Source organism: Podarcis gaigeae (assembly GCF_964106915.1).
Source record: "Podarcis gaigeae genome assembly, chromosome: 10".
Taxonomy (NCBI): Eukaryota; Metazoa; Chordata; class Lepidosauria; order Squamata; family Lacertidae; genus Podarcis; species Podarcis gaigeae.
Window position 1 is genome coordinate 6,514,583 of NC_139686.1, and position 21,248 is coordinate 6,535,830.

Genomic DNA, 21,248 nt, shown 5'->3' on the forward strand with positions numbered 1-21,248 from the left:
ATCCATGGTGAAACATCCATTGCTTCTCTTTGTCCTCCCCTACTTGGGAGAGGTAATTATTGGTGCCTTCCTCCTCCTTGCTACCTTATTGCCCTTCTGCCTGAAACATCAGTTTGAACTCTAGCTATTTATATCAACTAACTAGCTTACTTTTTCATATTTCTGTTCAAGCCTCAAAACCAATTTTTACTCTCTGCGAGCCATTTTGTGGGACCAAATATTTTTAATCACAGTAATTGCATGTTTTTTTGCTAACTCCCCTAAGCAAGCAAGATAATGTTGGGATTTACTGTTTTGATTGTGCTCATTTCACCCAATTAAGTAAGGTGAAGTGGGTGTGCCTAAAATAATCGTGCCCATTCCAACAATGTCTGTGGTGTGCAATTGTCTCCAGCAAAAACACCCCCCTCACCACCAAAAGAGTAGCGCTGTGAACTTGCAAGTAAGATACAGGTACATGTATACATGTGTATACATGAGTCAATTGGGATAACAAGTGCTTCCTCATCCCCTTCCTTCTGCTTCAGATGGCTGAGAACAAAAGCAACATGCCAAGCTCCTCGTCTCTTATTCTGCCTTTGCAAGCATTCTTTGAAGCAGGCTAGTGAGCCAGAGATAGTGATTTCTATCAGGCCACATGCATCCGGAGCCAAGCAATGCAAGGTGCAGGAGATTCAAACAGAATCATGGCAAACTGGCACTGTGCGTGGATGTCAGCTGCATAATGGAATGGGGGGGGGGGGTGTTTAAGCATCCTATCCTATGGCCCTCACCCAAGTAGCAGCTTTTAGGAAAAGAGAGAAACATTGGGAGATAAAATCACAGAGCCCCTGTCTTGTATGTAATTGGCTTGCAATAAGCTTTTATGGCTGAGCAGAGATGTGAACGTGGATGTCCACATCCAGACCCCCAGTGCGCAGAGGCGGGCTTAATAACTGTGATCGCGGGGCCACGTTTTGCCTTCCTCCCGTCTCTTGCTGCTTTCATCTATCCAACTGAGCCGGGGGTGGAGGAGGAGGCAGTAATAAACACAATTCAGGCCGCTTATTGCCCAGCCGTAATCATCAAATTTGTTTTTCATCAGTGGCAATTTATGAGGATGTTCATTGCATCAGTGTTCACAGTTCACTCTGTTAGGCGTAGGAGCAAGTGGCAATCAAGGGGGAAGATTGGCTTGTTAGGGGTTTGGATGCGCGAGCATTTGCAATTTCCTCCGCTGAGCTGTGCAGCAAAATACCTCTGGCAAATCATCAGCCGCTCTATTAGAAAGTCGCCCTTGCTTGTTCTTGGATGAACCTGAAATTGGGCTTTCTAATAGCCAAAGCTGCTTCTCACTACGTCTGGCTGGTACACCGTCATCACAGACTAGGTCTCTCAGCAAATATTTCTAGATTGTGTAGAATAGGAAGGCAGCAGCGAGAGTCCTCCTGATTATAACCCATGCACCAGTTTATAAGAGGCTACATCTGCCTACTGCATAATTTCCTTTTTCCTGGAGGCTTGCCTCTTTCCGATGTTTGGAAGGCCTTTATGTTTGGGATGCGGCTCAAAGAACAAATTAAGCTCAAAGCAGGATGTATACATGTGTTAATATTTAATAGCAAAACCCATATAGAATATGCGCAAGTGCCGCCTATTAATTTGTCTCAGATCATACACAAAAGGATCTTTTCAGTTCCCATCATCCTCCCTCTCCCCAGCCCAAGTACTTGTATTCTTCATGGTGTGATCCACTGCCAACAGCATCTCAAGGCAGAAACTCTCATGGAACCAGGGTTGTGTACATACCAAGGACTGGAGGAAAAAGCACCTTGTGTCTTCTTTCATTTCAGTGGCCTCTGCTTCTGGCACCCTACGCAGACCTGGGCAGTAGACCTCCTTGACTGCATTTGCTTGCACTGAGTTAACAGGAATGGAAGGATGCAGGTGGGGCTCACTTACAGGGGATGGAGGTGCTTAACCCCTCCTTCTGCACCTGCTGGTTCCTTTCCACCTACCACTGACATTCCCCCCTGGACAGTTTCCCCCCAAAATAAATAACTTCAGGTTTTCCAGCTGGAGATAAACTTCTTTAAAAAAATGGTAGTTGAAGGTGAGAATGATCATCCATCCATCTTGCCAATCCTGTATCACAAGCATCTGCTCATCCCATTAGCAACAGAAGGGAAATATGGGGCTGGAAACTTGTAAGATCTAATTTCACTCTTTTTGGCCAAATCCTATTCTGCGTTATTCTCCTGTGGATTAAGAACTCAAATGCTTTTTTATGGGTTTCTTCCACATGCTACTTGCAGGCAGGGTCGGGGAAAATGTTGAAGTTTGGAGCGAGCTGGTGAAAGCTGTTCTTAAGTTTCACCACTAAGACATCAACAGCCCAGAGCCATTTTGAACAGGCACGTCAATATCTTCCAGGGGACCTCCTGGGTTCCTGTGACCTTAGTTAAGTGTATCTCCTCTTCGTGCCTGAAATGTTGCTGTTCATAGGATGGTGGGGAAAGTCTGACCTCCTCGGGGAATTCAAAGCCTGACTTGCAACCTCCTTAAAAATCACTGCACGGAAGTTGCTGAATAAGCCTTGGAGAGTACCAGTGCATCCAAGCAAACCACTGTACAGTAATTAAGGGCTCCAAAATTATCCTTTAATTTTCCAGTCGAACCAAGAGGAAAGCAACGTAAGCAGCAAGGGAAAAGAACCGGCTCAGAGAGGGCAACTTCTACATCAAGCTGTAGGCAAAGGGAGTGGGCAATCTTGTGTGAAGAGGAGAGAACAGAGCCTGTCCTGCAGTGAAGGGCAAAACCCACAGTGTCAGCGTTGTATCGCCCTCCCCTCTGACCTGACTCCCTTTCGATAAAGGTTATAGAGAAGCAGACAATATTTCTAGGCTTTCCAAGATGAAGGGAAGGGAGGTGTCTATAGAGCTGGCTGACCTAAGTCAACGGCCAGAATGTGATGTTGGCCCACTGTTTGGAAAACACACAAAACCATAGCTTAAGGTAACCCATGGTTTAATATGAATGAGCAGCATTTGGGTGCAAGCTGTTCACAAGTCTTTGCTCCTGTGGCTGTTGCACTGGGGGAGGGGGGGAATAGAAACCAAAGGCTGGCTGTGGTTTACGTGTAAACTAGCATTTGTGGTTTGTTTCCCTTAAGCAAACCATGAGTGGTAAGTCTAGGGAGAGAATGGCTTCCATTTGTGGTTTGTTTGGTGAGAAGCATACCACAAGTGCTGGTCCACACAAAAAGCAAAGCAAGACACGGGTTTCTTTCCTCTTTGGTGCAGCAACAGAAGGAACCGGGGGACGGACGGATGGACGAAAGTGGACTTCTGAGCAGCATGGAACAACATGCTATTCATTCACAGCAAACCACAGTTTATGTTTAACTATGGTTTCATGTGATCTGCAAACCTCGTCATTATTAGGAACAGATCTGAGCTAGCTGTGGCAGCTATGTGCTAAACTTTTACAGAAAGGTTACTTGACAACTTTCAGACATCATCTTTGACCTGGTTGTGCTCAACCTGAAGCCTGAAGGACAGCAAACAGATATTCTTGCAATGGCAGCTTGGAGTCTGCCCTGCTGACCACACACTGGTCCTATAGCCACCTCTGCCAAGAAAGGTGGCAGACCCCTCCCCTTGCCGAACTAGCTACCTATGGGCTGCGTGGATCAAGTGTGTTCTGTATGAGCAAACACAACCTCTCAGGCTTGCTGTAATGTAAGAAGTGTCCTTGAGTTGCAGCCACTGAAGAAAGTTGTAACAACCCAACTTCCGCTTTTGAACTGGAGAGGAAAAACCTTGAAAGAAACCAATGATCCCCTATTAGATAGCTAATGAGCTTTGCGGATTTAGAGCCAGCATCTCCAGGGAGACCCAGTGATATTGGTTACGGATGGCAAATGGTCTTCTCTATTTATCAAGTGGTAACGTACCACAGAGTAAGCATGTAAGCATTTACTGAGCTGGTCGACTGCTGAGTGGTGCAGAGAATATTTCCACAACCAACTGAAATACCGGGGGGAAAGGAGTGACAAACCTTTCCTCACTGCTTGGGCTAGATGATACAGGCAACCAGCTGTATACCACGGGAAATGGTATAAATCCAAAGCCGTGGAGCCATGTGGCAACTGGCTCTCTCTCCCTTTCCCATACAAACCAGTTAAATGCTATTCAAGATGGTGGACAAGCTTCATCTGCAGCTTACCTGGGAAAAGGAGAATCTTGGAAATAAGGGCAGCTGTGTATCATGATAGTACTGGCACAATCAAAAACCACTTGATTTGAAGGGGGCAGGAATCTCAGCTACGTCCGTCCCTCTCATTTTGACAGCTAGAACTGAATTTTAGTTAAAAATTACTTATAAGTCTTTCTCAATGCTGTAGATCCAACTAGATCAAGTGAACAACAGGTACCCCTCCTTTTTCTACTTCCCTCCCTCATGCCCAGCTAATTCCATCAAAGCTCTAAAGTGACAGGCACACCAGTCATTTGCATTCAGTTTCATCATGGTGACATTTCTTAATCTCATCTTGCCACATAACTGGCCTCTAACCCACGCCCACCCAAAAAACCCAATGGATAATATTTTCATGAAAAGGGCGTAAGACCCAAATATCAAAGATACACCCCGCTTTAACAATGCAACGCCCAAAACAATGCAATTCTTGTTGGCTGCAAGCAAGCATGCAGCTTCTCTGGCTAGCCGCCCTCCCACAATGGCATAAATTAAACCGTGGTGATTTTCTTGTCCTTGGTGGCTTGCTTGATAGCTGCCTGCTCACAGATTATCTCTTTCAGGCGCTGCAGCCTCATGTTCTGGGTGGTTTGGTCCCCAACGCCGGTCTGGCTGCGGTGCAATAAGCTCAGGGCATAGATGTACTCCAGCTCAGTGTATTTCACCCCTTGATCCACCACCAGATTCAGCAACTCGTCTGCGGTGTTGTAAAGCATCTCGTAGTATTGCCTGCAATGCAAAGAAGAAAGTTCCACGTTCACTTCAGCAAATGGAGGCAGTGAGAGATTTTACTTTCTTGGGCTCCATGATCACTGCAGATGGTGACAGCAGTCACAAAATTAAAAGACTCCTGCGTCTTGGGAGAAAAACAATGACAAACCTAGAGAGCATCTTAAAAAGCAGAGACATCACCTTGCCAACAAAGGTCTGTATAGTTAAAGCTATGGTTTTCCCAGTAGTGATGTATGGAAGTGAGAGCTGGACCATAAAGAAGGTTGATCGCCGAAGAATGGATGCTTTTGAATTATGGTGTTGGACGAGACTCTTGAGAGTCCCATGGACTGCAAGAAGATCAAACCCCTCCATTCTTAAGGAAATCAGCCCTGAGTGCTCACTGGAAGGACAGATCCTGAAGCTGAGGCTCCAATATTTGGCCACCTCATGAGAAGAGAAGACTCCCTGGAAAAGACCCTGATGTTGGGAAAGATGGAGGGCACAAGAAGGGGAAGACAGAAGACGAGATGGTTGGATAGTGTTCTCGAAGCTACCAGTATGAGTTTGACCAAACTGCGGGAGGCAGTGGAAGACAGGAGTGCCTGGCGTGCTCTGGTCCATGAGGTCAAGAAGAGTCGGACACGACTAAATGACAACAACAACAACATGCTGTCAGCAGACCAAACAGGAATCACACTGACAGTCAGAAAATAAAAAAGGGGGAAATGGAGAGTTATAAAAGGTAATAGATTAAAATAAGAAAGAAAATTAAATTGAGTCCTGTGTAGGAGGTTAGGGTTCAAAGTGGTTCTGGGACTAGAATGGATGAAAGTCATTTTCAAGAACTATTATCTGCCTCCAGAGGAAGAGCTGTCCTAGTGGAAGGGCTGTAGCCCAACGGTGGCGGGTCTATTTTGCATGCACAAGGTCCCTGGTTCAATCCCTGGCATTTCCAGGTAGGACTGGGAATGTCCTCCATCTGAAACTCGGGGCAGTCGCTGCCAGTCAGTGTAGGCAACACTGCACTAGGTGTACAGGTGCTTAGGCTATGCCTACCTTCTCCCACTTAGCCAGTGCAACTCAGACTATTTGCAATGAGGAGGCCATGATCTGGCACTGTATTGAGTAGACAAAGGGCTCATCCACGCTTCCACTTGTTCCATGCCTAGAAAGCAAGGTTTGAGTAGTTTTCTGCTTGTCACATGTTTTCTAGGCACGGGTCCGAGTTCTTTTCTGTTTGCCCCTCCCCTTTCCCTGGGAGAACCCGCTCTTTCATGCTGAATCGCAGCAAATGGCAATCTGCAGAAAACCCAATTGACGTTTGCTCTAATTCAGCGGTAAAAATTGGGTTCTCCCAGGGGAAAGTCGCGGGACAAGCAGAAGACTGGATGAGCCCACAAACTCCATCCACAGGAGGCCAAATGGCTGAAGTTGCAAAAGGACATTCTGACCAGAATCCAGAACTCACTGCTTTCAGGAGTTACTTGCTACTCCTTAGAGAATCAGATTATTTTCTAATTAAAATAAACAATTAATATAAAGGCAGTGGTGCGGGGGCTGGGGAGAGAGAAACCTGCATTTTTAATTGGCTGTAATTAAAACCACTGCCTTGTTTGGCCTGGTGTTGCCTTTGGCCAGCCGGCCTACGCATGCGGAATTACTCACTCGATTAGCCGCTCCGCTCAAGGTTTGCCTCCCCTGTCTTTGAAAAGTATTAATAAATATTGATCAGGCGTGCTTCCTGTTTGCCTTTGCCAAAGCAATTCTGATAGGCCTGCTCTCCTGATGTTATCAAATAATGAAATATGAAAGAGAGAGAGAGGGAGAAGAATTCGCCTCTTGATTAGCCTTTGTTCCCTTTTCATAGTTTTTGCTTCCAGCCATCAGAAATGTTTTGTTTGATTTTTTTAGGAGAGGCTAGAGAGAGGCATTCTGCCCGGCAGCACAACTTTTAAATCATCAGGAAGACAGACACACACACACACACGTGCGCGCGCGCGCACACACACACACACACACACACACACACACTGTATGTTCTGGTCTAGGTGCTTCATTCTCAATTTCTGGGCAGCCAACAACCCCCTAAACAGGAAAATCACATGGTGCACCTACAGTCATGGGAAAAAGAAAGTGCACCCTCTTTGAATTCTGTGGTTTTACATATCAGGACATAATAGCAATCATTTGTTCCCTAGCAGGTCTTAAAATTAGGTAAATACAACCTCAGGTGAACAGCAACACATGACATATTACATCATGTCATGATTTATTTATGCCGATGGAGAAATCAATTGTGAAAAACTAAGTATATCCTTACTGCTCCCATAGGAATTAAAAGGCTAAGTAGCAAACAGGGGCTGCTAATCAAATCCCCTTGCTTAATTGATCATCAGCAAATATGCCCAACTCTATAAAAGCCAAAGTTTGAGCGGTTTGCTGGTCTGGAGCATTCAGGTGTGTTTTAACACAATGCAAAGAAGGAAAGGCGACACAATGCTCTTGTGCTTCTGCCCAAGAAACAGGATTCTAAGGTAATCTCCAACCAATTTTAAGTCCATCATTCTACACTGAGAAAGATTATTCAAAAGTGGAAAACATTCAAGACAGTTGCCAATCTTCTCAGGAAGGGACGTCCCAGTGAATTCACCCCAAGGTCAGACCGTGCAATGCTCAGAGAAAACGCAAGAGTTACATCTCAGGCTCTACAGGCCTCAGTTAACATGTTAAATGTTAAAGTTTGTGACAGCACAATTAGAAAAAGACCAAACAAGTATGGTTTGTTTGGAAGGGTTTCCTGGAGAAAGCCTCGTCTTTCTAAAAAGAACATGGCAGCATGGCTTTGGTTTGCAAAGTCGTATCTGAACAAACCACTTCTAGAACAATGTCCTTTGGGCAGATGAGACCAGAGTGGAGATGTTTAGCCATAATGCAGTGCCACGTTTAGCAAAAACCAAACACAGGAACCCAGAACAAGCACCTCATACCAACTGTCAAGCACAAGGGTGGAAGGGTTGTTTTGCAGCCACAGGACCTGGGCACCTTGCAGTCATTGAGTCGACCATGAATTCCTACAGACAAATGTTTGGCCATCTGCCCAACAGCTGAAGCTTGGCTAAAACTGGGTCATGCAACAGGACAAGGATCCCAAGCACACCAGCAAATCTACAAGGAAGTGACTGGAAACCCCCAGAATTAAGGTGTTGCAATGGCCCACTCAAAATCCAGACCTCAACCCAATTGAAATGCTGTGTGGGATCTTAAGAGAGCTGTGCATAAGCAAATGCCAGCAAACCTCAATGAACTGAAGTAACATTGTAAAGAAGAATGGGCCCAAATTCATCCACAACAACGTGAGAGACAGATAAAGTCCTACAGAAAATAATTACTTCATGTTATTGCTGCTAAAGGTAGTTCTACAAGCTATTGAATCATAAGGTGTACTTATTTTTCACACATGACTTTTCTATTCTGGCTTTATTTTTGTTAAATAAATCATGACAACGTGTAATATGCCATGTGTTGTTCATCTGAGGTTGTATTTACCTAATTTTAAGATCTGCTAAGGAACAGATGATTGTTGTTATGTCTTCATATGTAAAAACCACGGAATTCAAAGAGGGTGCACTTTCTTTTTCCCATGAGTGTATTTGCAGACTGCAGGTGAGAGATCAAAGTTTCAATTCTCCCCACAATGAAAACTTGAATGTACAAACAAGCATGTCTGAAAAGGGGTTCCTTCCAGCCTTACCACCTCCCCTCACTTTCCATGCAGTCCAATTTTTCTTTCAGAAAAGTCTGCCCAATTTTACACTGCTCATATGTGCAACTTGTTGGAGAAGGAGGAGAAGGTTAGCAGGCTAGTTGGAGAGACTTGGTGGACCTGATGTGACGGGACTCTGCATTGTGCAATGGGGCTGTAGGATCCAGAATGCATCAGAAATGTTTGCTTTCCAGTTTCTAGACCAGGCATAGGCAAACTTGGCCCTCCAGATGTTTTGGGACTACAACTTCCATCATAGAATAATAGAATCATAGAGTTGGAAGAGACCACAAGGGCCATCGAGTCCAACCCCCTGCCAACTGGTCCTCTTAGTTGGGGATGATGGGAGTTGTAGTTCCAAAACATCTGGAGGGCCACGTTTGCCTATGCCTGTTTTAGACAGCCTCCTTTCACACACAAGGAGGGTGACAGACATTTATCAAGGGTGCAGTCCCATAGTGGCAGAGGAATGCACATGCCAAACAGTGATATGTGCAAGGCAAATTGTGTGGGTCATTCTCCAACAGAAGCCATGTTCATTAATTTCAGTAGGTATACTCTGTATAATATGTAGTTGAACGTCACCCTATGAAATTGCTCCCCAACTAATTCTGGTTGCTGCATTCCCCTGTAACATGGGACCGACGGCAATGCCAGGGACAGAGTGCAGACCCAAGGCCTGATCGACTCCAAATGACCCTGAAAACAGCAGCAGCCAAGGGTCTAGCTGACAGCCATCTGAGTTTACATCACTTAGGTCCCCCAAAAGGAGAGTGGCACTGACTGTGGCCAATCATTTGGGCTCAGAGAGCCAATGGGGACACTGATGCAGCTTGTGAAGGGAGGTGGGAAGGAAGCATTGGACAATATTAGAGGGTAGTGACTGCCATGCTCTTGTGCGGTTGGTGGCCTCCAAATAACTGAGAAGTATTGTAAACACAGGGACGTGGGTGGCGCTGTGGGTTAAACCACAGAACCTAGGACTTGCCGATCAGAAGGTCGGCGGTTCGAATCCCCACAACGGGGTGAGCTCCCGTTGCTCGGTCCCTGCTCCTGCCAACCTAGCAGTTCAAAAGCATGTCAAAGTGCAAGTAAAGTGGTGCCCCGCAAGACGAATGCCTCGCTAAACGAAAAACCCGCAAGACGAAAGGGTTTTCCGATTTTTTAGCGGCTTCGCAAGACGAATTTCCCTATGGGCTTGCTTCGCAAGACGAAAGCCCATAGGGAAATCTCCGGGAACAGAGGAGAAGCCCTTCGCGCCTTCTCCTCTGTTCCCGGACCTGTCCTAAGGCTTGCGGTGGGAGGTCCGGGAACAGAGGACAAGGCGCGAAGGGCTTCTCCTCTGTTCCCGGGGCTTGCGGTGGGAGGAGGGTTTTTCCTCCCCACTGCCAACATTCAGAACAGCATTCTGAATGTTGGCGGTGGGGAGGAAAGCCCTCCTCCCACCGCAAGCCTTCAGGACAGGTCCGGGAACAGAGGGGAAGGTGCGCAGCGCTTCTCCTCTGTTCCCGGACCTGTCTTGAAGACTTGCGGTGGGAGGAAGGTTTTCCTCCCCACCGCCAACATTCAGAAGGCTGTTCTGAAGGCTGGCGGTGGGGAGGAAAGCCCTTCTCCCCCGCCAGCCTTCAGAAGAGTTCCCGCCTAGGCTGCGGATAGCAGCCTGCTGCCCCGCACGAGGGGCGCTCTTAAGCAGGGCTCCCCAAGCTGCGAATGTCTGCCCCTCGCGCGGGGCGCTCTGCTTAAGAGCGCCCCTCGCGCGGGGCAGCAGGCTGCTATCCGCAGCTTGGAGAGCCCTCTGGACCTCTTCTGAAGGCTGGCGGGGGGCAAACGTCTTTGTCCCCCCCTGCCTGCCTTCCCGGGGGCTTTTAAATCGCCCCGGGACAGCGGAGAATTCATCCGCTGTCCCGGGGCGATTTTAAAATGCTGGCGGGCGGCAGCGCTGCCGCCCGCCAGCATTTTAAGATCGCCCCGGACAACAGAGAAGTCCTCCGCTGTCCCGGGGTTTTTCAAAATGCTGGCGGGCGGCAGCGAAGGCTTCGCTGCCGCCCGCCAGCATTTTAAAATCGCCCCGGGACAGCGGAGAAGTCTCCGCTGTCCCAGGAAGGCAGGCGGGGGAAGCAAAGACTTTCGCCCCCCAGCCGGCCTTCAGAAGAGGTCGGGGGACAGACTGTCCCCGGACCTGGTCTGAAGGCGGTTTCCATAGGAACGCATTGATTGATTTTCAATGCATTCCTATGGGAAACCATGCTTCGCAAGACGAAAAACTGGCAAGACGAAAAGACTTGCGGAACGAATTAATTTTGTCTTGCGAGGCACCACTGTAGATAAATAGGTACCGCTCCGGCGGGAAGGTAAATGGCGTTTCCGTGCGTTGCTCTGGTACGCCAGAAGCGGCTTAGTCATGCTGGCGACATGACCCAGAAGCTGTACGCCGGCTCCCTTGGCCAATAAAGCGAGATGAGCGCCACAACCCCAGAGTCGGTCACGACTGGACCTAATGGTCAGGGGTCCCTTTATTGTAAACACATAGTGCTTCTCCAGTTTGAAATCAGACCTGCTTAAAAGGATCAGGAGGGAGACAATGAGAAAAGCCTTTGCTTCATACCTTGTAGAACCACTGACAGCCAGAGAAAATTCTGGGCTATATGGACCAATGCCAGGACTCGGTGGAAACAATCTGTTTATATGCAATAAAACTTCCATTCCAATTCCTACACAGAACCTCTACTACTGTTGTTTATTTCTCTGGCACCATCAATGTACACATAAAGCAAGAAGGGGAGCAAGAGGGAAAGAAATTCTGCCCCAAATAAAGAGGGTGCACGGGGTGCGTGGGGAGGGAGAGAGACCCAAAGGGGATATAAGCAGAGAGGAGGCTGGAATGGGAAAGGCAAAGGCAGCAAGGTACTTTCCGCAGACAGATTCAGAAACGTTTGAGGAGCTGCCTCCTTCAAATTAAATGCAAAGCCCCCCCACCCCCGGCCACCATCTTGAGAAGAAATCAAATCTTATCCAGATCAGGATTCAATCAGGAATTTCCCCTGACTACCCCTTGAAACATTTTGTTTTCTTTTGTTTTGTTTATGCAGGCTAGCCAGGGTTAGAGGTGAAAATTAGCATTTAAATGGAGAAAAGTATTGATGGCACTCATGGGAGATTGTTTCATCTTGGCTGCCTTTCCACTGAGATTATTATTATTTTTAAATATCTAGGGACTTTCCTCCAAGGCAGGCAGTTCAAGATAGGATTGCTTCTCCCCACAGAGCTTTCCCAGGAAAAAAAAAAAGAGGCTTTTAAGAATTGCACCAATATTTTATTTTTATAAGGTGTGGTTCTGGTTCAAGACTCCATTTGTATGTTCTGAATGGGATGGAAGTTGAGGAATCAGTTGCTGCAGAGTCCGGACTTGTCTCTGATCTCGTCTCCAGTGACAGGGCAGGAAAAAGACAACAGGATCAGAGAGCTGGGTTCTATTCTCGAGACCCTTGGCTACTCAATGGCTGATAGCAATGGGCTGGATTGACCTTTAATTAGGCCCACAGCCAGAAATTGCGCAGTGAAGAGGCCCAAAGCACAGGAATCACTGCAGAAGCTCACAAACATAACAGAACCTGAGCAGTAAAATCGATTGAAAACAAACAACTAACTTAATAAAAAATGCAGCGTCATAAACAAACTCCACAGATCAGACAGCCCCAACAGCCCAACTGAATGAAACAGTTTTAGTGGTCCTGAAGGCTACAGAGAAGGGGCTAAAGCAACCTCCCAAGCAGGGATGGGATAGAAATAAATCTGCTCAGCGTGCATTTAAAGGTGAACCTACCAAATTCACACTTTCAGAACAATACACAAACCACAAGGCTGCCATTCTTCACAATTCACACTTCTCTGGGTTCTGGAGATGAGTAATGCGTACAGACATGAATACAGTGGTACCTCGGGTTACATACGCTTCAGGATAGGATGCTTCAGGTTACAGACTCCGCTAACCCAGAAATAGGTTAGCAGCTGGAGGCCCCATTAGCTAAAGTGGTGCTTCAGGTTAAGAATAGTTTCAGGTTAAGAACGGACCTCCGCAACGAGGTACCACTGTACATTGCGGTAAAATGTGGCTGTCATGGACCGGTTGGATGCAAAGGAATGGCCTCCCCAGAAGAACTTAAAAGGTGGGTAGGAAGAATCATGCTGGAGCAGCTGGTCCTTCAGACATACTGGATCCAAAATGGACCTGACTTTGAAAGCGATAACCAGAACTTTGAATGGGGTTTGGCAGCTCACTAGGAGACAATGCAGGTTAAAAAGCAATGGAGTCGAATGCCGCAAATAACCGGCCCTCATCAATCGTTCTGAACCAGCCATAGTTTCCAAACAGGCACTCATTGCCATTCCTGAAAAGACAAAGCCCATCTAACATGTAGGAAATGCCTGGCCAGGGGCTATCACATGACTAAGTGGCCAGCTATGATGGGATAGGGACGCGGGTGGCACTGTGGGTTAAACCACTGAGCCTAGGGCTTTGCCGATCAGAAGGTCGGCGGTTCGAATCCCTGTGACGGGGTGAGCTCCCGTTGCTTGGTCCCTGCTCCTGCCTACCTAGCAGTTTGAAAGCACATCAAAGTGCAAGTAGATAAATAGGTACCGCTCTGGCGGGAAGTTAAATGGTGTTTCCGTGCGCTGCTCTGGTTCGCCAGAAGCGGCTTAGTCATGCTGGCCACATGTATGCCAGCTCCCTCAGCCAATACAGTGGTACCCTGGGTTACATATGCTTCAGGTTACATATGCTTCAGTTACAGACTCCGCTAACCCAGAAATATTATATTGGGTTAAGAACTTTGCTTCAGGATGAGAACAGAAATCGTGCGGTGGTGGCACGGCAGCAGCAGGAGTCCCCATTAGCTAAAATGGTCCTTCAGGTTAAGAACAGCTTCAGGTTAAGAACAGACCTCTGGAACGAATTAAGTACTTAACCCAAGGTACCACTGTAAAGCGAGATGAGCACCACAACTCCAGAGTCATCCACGACTGGACCTAACGGTCAGGGGTCCCTTTACCTTTACCTTATGATGGGATAAGGGACGCGGGTGGCGCTGTGGGTAAAAGCCTCAGCGCCTAGGGCTTGCCGATCGAAAGGTCGGCGGTTCGAATCCCCGCTGCGGGGTGCGCTCCCGTTGCTCGGTCCCAGCACCTGCCAACCTAGCAGTTTGAAAGCACCTCCGGGTGCAAGTAGATAAATAGGGACCGCTTACCAGCGGGAAGGTAAACTGTGTTTCCGTGTGCGGCTCTGGCTCGCCAGAGCAGCGATGTCACGCTGGCCACGTGACCCGGAAGTGTCTTCGGACAGCGCTGGCCCCTGGCCTCTTGAGTGAGATGGGCGCACAACCCCAGAGTCTGGCAAGACTGGCCCGTACGGGCAGGGGTACCTTTACCTTTACCTTTATGATGGGATAAGCACTAACTGGAGAGATCCCGTGAGTCAGCAAACAGTCATACTGTGTGTACCCTCTTCACCTAGGGAATTTATTTCATGGATAAATGAATTCTCCCCTATCCCAAACTAGACACTGCAGGTTAATTAAGGAAGGGTATGAGAGAGTCAGGTTTAACACCTTCAAACTCGCTGCATGTTGCTTCCAAAAGCATTCTCTGACTCAGGGTCCTCTTAGCCTCCCACAAAGTGCTGTGGCAAAGCAGGAAGGAAAAATCCCCTCCTTTGCCAAGTGGAACTTTATAGGGCATTAAAGAAACACCCTCCACACTTATCTAAATCTTTAATTAGTTCTATAATATACTGATGATATCAGGCCTAATTAAATTTATACAGATAAAGGGCAGTGAAATTCTAACCAAGTGAGCTGGAAAGTACATATTAAACAGTAAATTTAATGGTTCAGGCCGATAAGTGCAATTTCCTACACAAAAACTAAATTGAATTTAGTGTGTTGTATTCAAATTGATTTTGCATGTGCAAATTATTCGGGAGGAGGGGCAGGGAGGGAGGAGAAAGAGCTGGGATCTTGTTCATATATCAGTAAAACTGCTAATCCAGTCTATTTAAACATCACTTATTAATGCTTGCCATTGCACGTAAGTCAGACAGATTTGCATTTTTACTGCACAAAGGACAAAAATTATCTGAACTGGGTACCACTTTATAAAGAATATTAAGCGACTTCCCTCCTTGCAAATAAGGGGGAGAGGTGGAAATGAAATGCCTCCCTGAAGAAGAGGAAGGAGACAGTCAGCACTTTGGTGGAAAAGGCAGCAACAAGAGTGCGCCAGTCAGCACAAAATAAAATACAATTTTAGCTGCCCGCTGGGAAGAACAAATGCAGCAGAGAGCAGCCTGGCGTGCGTAACGCGAACTGTGTGGGAAGTGGACCCAGATGCTGAAACAAAGGGGCTATTGTGATTTATCACGTATACGGCGCTTGTAATCACCGGCTGCTTTATTATATATAGTGCCTTTGCCTTCAGAAGAAACCATGATCCCATTTCACAGACAGGGAACTGAGGCCGAGAGATAGCTTGGTGGCAGATGAAGCTGGTTTGTATGAAGACCGAATGGCTCAGCATAGCCTTCTCTGGCTGGAAGGGACTCTCCCAAGGTCTCAGGTAAACCAGGGCTGAACATCTTGCCCAGATGTAGGCAGAACATGGCGTCAGGTCTTGGACAGGAGAGATGGGATCAGGCTCAATATAAGAGAGCAGACAGAAGGAGGGGAAATGGGAGGGCAAGGAAGAGGGGCGTAGAGCGAGGCTTCAGGGAAAGGTTCAAATAGAGGCTGAAGGTCACTTAGGACCAGAGACCCCAAACCAGGTGCAGGAAGATGAAGATGAGGATGAGGAACAAGGAAATTGTTCTGGGCAGACATAGTCAACCAACCAGCCAACTGTCTTCTTGGGAATGATATATTTGGTTGGGGGAAAAGCTGAGGGGTGTAAAGGCCTGGAGAGCCAAATGAACCCCAGCTGTGCCCCATTCCAAAGCAGCAGGACAGGACCATAGCTGTCAACTTTCCCTGTTTCTTGCGAGGAATCCTATTCGGAATAAGGGAATTCCCTTTAAAGAAAGGGAAACGTTGGCAGCTATGGACAGGACAGAAGAGAAGATTCTGATGGCCAAAGGCAGAAGAAAACATTTTGGCACCTGGGGTGGAAAATCCAAATGGCCCCACTAATTAACATGGGTAAAATCTGAGAATACTCTCTAGGGCCGTCTGCCATGCAAGTTCCACTGAAATGAACCAACCTTAGTCTGGGGCAGCTCTGGTTACTTTTAATGACCCCAGTGCAATCCCAATGGGCTTCTAGGTCCAAAACATCTGGCAGGTATCAGCACTTGGTGTTCCTAGGGGGAATGAGAGTCTGCTGCGTCCACAATTCCCCATAAGGCCTCATACTTTGCATCCTTAAACATGAATTCCATCCACTTCAGACTCTTTTGCTACTGGCTGTTGCCCTTTATTTGCAGTGGTGATACAATTTTATATGGAGTAGATGTCTATGGTATGCAAGGCATAAAGCTTAATAGTGTCAGGTGTTAACACAGCTACGCACAGCAGATTGCACTGAAGTTCTATATCCTTAATAGATTAGATCTCTGGTCAGGTTTTTCTTTTCTTTTCAAGAAAACAACTGCAAACTACCTCTGCAGATTGCAATAATACATTAGGAGAAAACTGCAGAAGGAGAGAGGTTTTTGGAACATATTGCTGCTCTCCCTCAGTCTTTTATATCTATTTGGAAGGAAGGAAGGAAGGAAGGAAGGAAGGAAGGAAGGAAGGAAGGAAGGAAGGAAGGAGGTACAGAAGGATCATTTAGAGCAGTGTCTTCAACCTTGGGTCCCCAGATGTCATTGAACTACAATGCCTATCACCCCCAGTCAGCTTACTCAATGGTCACAGTTCATGGAAGTTGTAGTCCAATAACATCTGGGGACCCAAGGTCAAAGGACATTGATTTAGAGAGGGCCAGGGACTCATCTTTTCCTCAGATGCAAGCCACAAGAGCTCCCACCTTCTTTTGTTCCTTCCTGGAAGAGGCCTCATATTGGCAGAAATCCATCTAAGACAGTGATGTCCAAACTTTTTTCAAAGAGGGCCAGATTCGATGAAGTGAAGGGCCGTGAGGACCGACCAAAGGGCCAACCACAGTTGTTAACCATTTTTTAGGATTGAAGTTGTTGAGCTTTTTTATGATTTTACCCCAAAGTTGTTGAGCATTTTTTAGCATTGAAGTTGTTGAGGTTTTTAGGATTTTACCCCAGGAAATAAACTGCCACAGGGGCCGGATTAAACTGACCGGCAGGACGGATTGAGCACCTGAAACGGACTTTGGACATGCCTGATCTAAGACGTATACAAAAGGGAGCCATTAGATCAGCATGTGTGTTACCTGAGGGAGAACAACAGACCCCAGTTCACATGGGGAGTGTTTTTGGAGGCATGCAATGTGTGCCTGTAATCTTGGCCCCAAGAACAGTTCACTGGCTAATCCAGTTCTCCACAAACAGGGCTGAAGGAAGAATAGAAAGGAAAGAGCGAAACCAGCTAACTGGATTGTGGACTGGGCTTTATTTGACAAATACAGGCTTATCCACAATTTACTCAAAAAGTAATTAGATTTAAGCTAATACAGTCACAGTGTGTCTGTCAGGTAGACAGATGCATATCGGGATCTAGCTTAGCTTATCGGTTCTGCCAAGTAATGTTCAGTTGCATAGCGCAATATATTTTGCATTCAACTTCCCCCGTCCCTGCACCTCCCCTCCCATGCCAAAAATGAAAATCTGCGCTCTTAAATCTCTGCTAGCGGCAAATGTTTATTCTTGGCCGCACAGAGCTGGTTGATGGTGCGGTGGATTGAACTGCTGCATTACACACACACACACACACACGGCTGAAATCCCACATCTGATGTGTGAAGTTCAGGGCTTCCCATCAGGCAGCTCACAGATGCCACTCTGAACCGTTCTTAGACAGCCTCCATCTGCCAGATATGCTAATCCAACGGCAAAAATCAATAATCTCCCTCCTTAGTGCCATGCTCTCTTCTTTTCTGGCACAGTGTTTCAAAGGTGCGGCAAAAGAACAGAGCAGGAGCCCTGCCTTCTTACAAAGCCACCTGAGCTGTGGGATGAGCCCCATTGAGTGCTATGATTTGCTTGGTGGGGTCGTTTTCTCTTACTCCAGAGATGAGCTCTGATGGTAGCTTCCCTCCCTATTTACTTCTTATTGCACCTTTCCATGTTTAGATGCCCAAGGCAGCCAACAAGAAAACCGTAAAATATACAGAACACGATACAATAGCTTATCGAAAACTACAACGATGAACACCACAGATAAAGACCAGCAGCCAGCTCTGAGCTAAAGATAAATAAATATGCAGCGGTGCAACGGCATAGAAAAAACATCGGTGCAATCAATCAAAGTCCCCTGCAAACAGAAAGGTCTTAGCCCGTAGATGGAAGGCCATTAGAGGGCTGGACCAGATGCAACCGAGGTGGGGTCCACATTTGAGATTAAAATAGGGAGTGGGGAGCAGGATGGGCATCAGAATAGAAGAGGCTAGAGAGAAAGCCATAGAGTCAAGGTTGGAACATAGAAATGAGCATGGTGTTTTGCAAGCCCTGATGGACCAGACAGCTACATCTTTACCTTCACCACACCCAGATCTTACATGACGTCAGGGCATAGCTGTCAACTTACAGATTTGAAAATAAGGGACCAGCAGCCTCAAAAATAAGGGATCAGCAGCCAAAGTAAGGGATCAACAATTACTTTGATAAAATACATATTTTGTTGCGTGCAAATGGCTTTAGATACCTATTAGGTCCATAAATTACCATATAGCATATATTCAACACAAAAAGCAACAATTTGTTGTTGACAAAGGACAGCAGGAAATAGAAAGGGCCCCATTACCTTCAGTAGCTTAATTTAAGGGACATCATCAATAAGGGACAGGAGCGGGACATGGTGCTGGGATAAGGGACTGTCCCGCCAAATAAGGGACGCTTGACAGCTATGCGTCAGGGGTAGGACAGGGGTGTGTGGCCCAGCCTGGCCAAAGTGCTCCACGGGCCACACGGGGAGGCCTGATTGGGCCCACTGTAAGGTTACCAGATTTTTTTCAATGAACCCGGGGACACTTTTCAACTTCCAGGGATTTTGTATGGGGACTGATTTGTAAATCCGGGGAATGTCCCCGGGAAACGGGGACATCTTGTAACCTTAGCCCACGGGCCGGAGGTGCCCAAGCACTGCTATAGAGGGCTCTCTTGGGAAACAGAGGAAGGTGGAATGCAGAAAACACGTAAGGGGTGAAGCGAAACCTCACCTGGCTGGAGAATTGCCTCACTGTGTGGAAGTGTCCCGCACCTCACTCTTACAATCTGAATCTGAAGAGGAGGAAGCCTCCACAAAAAGTGTACAGTGCTCAGCTGGTCTATTTTAGCCATTCCCAAGTGATGTCTTTGTGCTCTAGAGAACCGTAAGCAGTGGGGCAGGGGGCGGACGCAGCATTCCCCAACCAAGGTCAAGTGACTCTGGATAAGAGAGAAGTGCTGTTGCTGGCTTATCTTGTTCTCTGAATAGCTTCAAAAGCCTCTCCTGACAGCTGAAAAGTTCACCGCACCAGCTTAATTTAATTAAGAGGGAGAGATGGACAATGGGATATGCAAAACGTGGGATTAAGTGGTCCCACTGAGGTGTACACTGAAACAGAATGATACCACCTTCCGCGAAATATCTGTTACTGTCTAGAGAGAGGCAAGCATGAAGCAGCATAGCCTCCTATGGGGAGGTGAAAAACACTTTGGTGGCAGAATGTCTCCCCATCTTCTTTAGATGGGCTTCCTGGTACAAAAACATAGCCCAGAAAAAAAGAGTTCCTCCCATTCAGAGGTTAGAACAAAGTGACAGACTTCTCCTTTCAAGTTGACAATTCAATATTTACCCGCCTTTCTTTTTAGGTTGTGGGAAAAGATGGGAGGGATGCAGAATTTACAAGCAGAAGGTGCTTCTTCTCACCCTGCTTCTATCTTGGACTCAGCTACATTGGCAAAGAAAAAGTGCTTTATATGCGTTGCTTATGCATTCTAACACTGACACCAGATGGCACTGTGGAGTTCTGTTTTTGCGAACCCAATTTCTCATACAAAGTTTGCAATACAGTGGTGTTGTTGTTTAGTCGTTTAGTCATGTCCAACTTTTTGTGACCCCCTGGACCAGAGCACGCCAGGCACTCCTGTCTTCCACTGCCTCCCTCAGTTTGGTCAAAGTCATGCTGGTAGCTTCGAGAACACTGTCCCACCATCTCGTCCTCTGTTGTCCCCTTCTCCTTGTGCCCTCCATCTTTCCCAACATCAGGGTCTTTTCCAGGGAGCCTTCTCTTCTCATGAGGTGGCCAAAGCATTGGAGCCTCAGCTTCACCATCTGTCCTTCCAGTGAGCACTCAGGGCTGATTTCCTTAAGGAAATCAGTGGTCCCTCAGGTTAAGTACTTAATTCATTCTGGAGGTCCGTTCTTAACATGAAACTGTTCATAACCTGAAGAACCACTTTAGCTAATGTGGCCTCCTGCTTCTGTTCTCATCCTGAAGCAAAGTTCTTAACCTGAAGCACTATTTCTGGGTTAGCGGAGTCTGTAACCTGAAGCGTATGAAACCTGAAGCGTATGTAACCCAAGGTACTACTGTACATTTAACTGATGTGTCTAGATCCAGCCCTTGTCTCACCCTACACTCCTCTCCTCTTTACCCTCCTGTCTCTTTCTGACACCTCCATCTGCCGGACAAGGACAGCATCTCCATGTGCAAGAGGGAAGCAACTCCCTTTGTCCCCAGGCATCTCTCCGTAATGGGAATAGTTCAAGGAGGGCTGATACACACATGGCCTTAAGCCCACCTCTGTGGGATGGAGAGCATTGCAGCACATGCCCAGATGGTGCTTTGTTTGAGGGGGCAACCAGAGAGTGATCCTTGCCAAGGTCCCAGCTTGTTCTCTGCCTTGCTGCTGCCCCCGGATACTTGTCTTGTTGCCCAGCCTGCTCCTCCTGCCTGATGGTCCTCCTGCCTGCCAGCACTGCTGACTGATCTGCCTACAATACCTGGTCTGTTATTCCAACACTGGTTTAGCTGCACCCCTTTGGGTCCAATGCTGCATTTGGGGCAATACCCAGAGAGGGTAAGGTAAAGGACCCCTGGATGGTTAAGTTCAGTCAAAGGCGACGATGGGGTGCGGCACTCATCTCGCTTTTCAGGACAAGGGAGCTGGTGATTGTCCACAGACAGCTTTCCGGGTCGTGTGGCCAGCATGACTAAACCGCTTCTGGCGCACAGAGGACTGTGATGACTGCCAGAGCGCATGTAAACGCCATTTACCTTCCAGCTGCAGCGGTACCTATTTATCCACTTGCACTGGCATGTTTTCAAACTGCTAGGTTGGCAGGAGCTGGGACAGAGCAATGGGAGCTCATCCCGCTGCGTGGATTCGAACTGCTGACCTTCTGACCAGCAAACCCAAGAGGCTCAGGGG

General features: G+C 47.2%; 1 protein-coding gene across 1 annotated transcript in view; it reads right to left on the reverse strand.

The window, feature by feature from the left end:
- Positions 1-1,577: 1,577 nt before the first annotated feature.
- The window catches only part of EXOC4 (exocyst complex component 4), a 351,415-nt gene continuing 331,744 nt past the window's right edge, over positions 1,578-21,248 (reverse strand). The window contains exon 18 of the mRNA XM_083700107.1: positions 1,578-4,965. Within this exon, the coding sequence (XP_083556233.1) occupies positions 4,728-4,965 (238 nt within the window). The 3' untranslated portion in view covers positions 1,578-4,727. The remainder of the gene's footprint in view (positions 4,966-21,248) is intronic.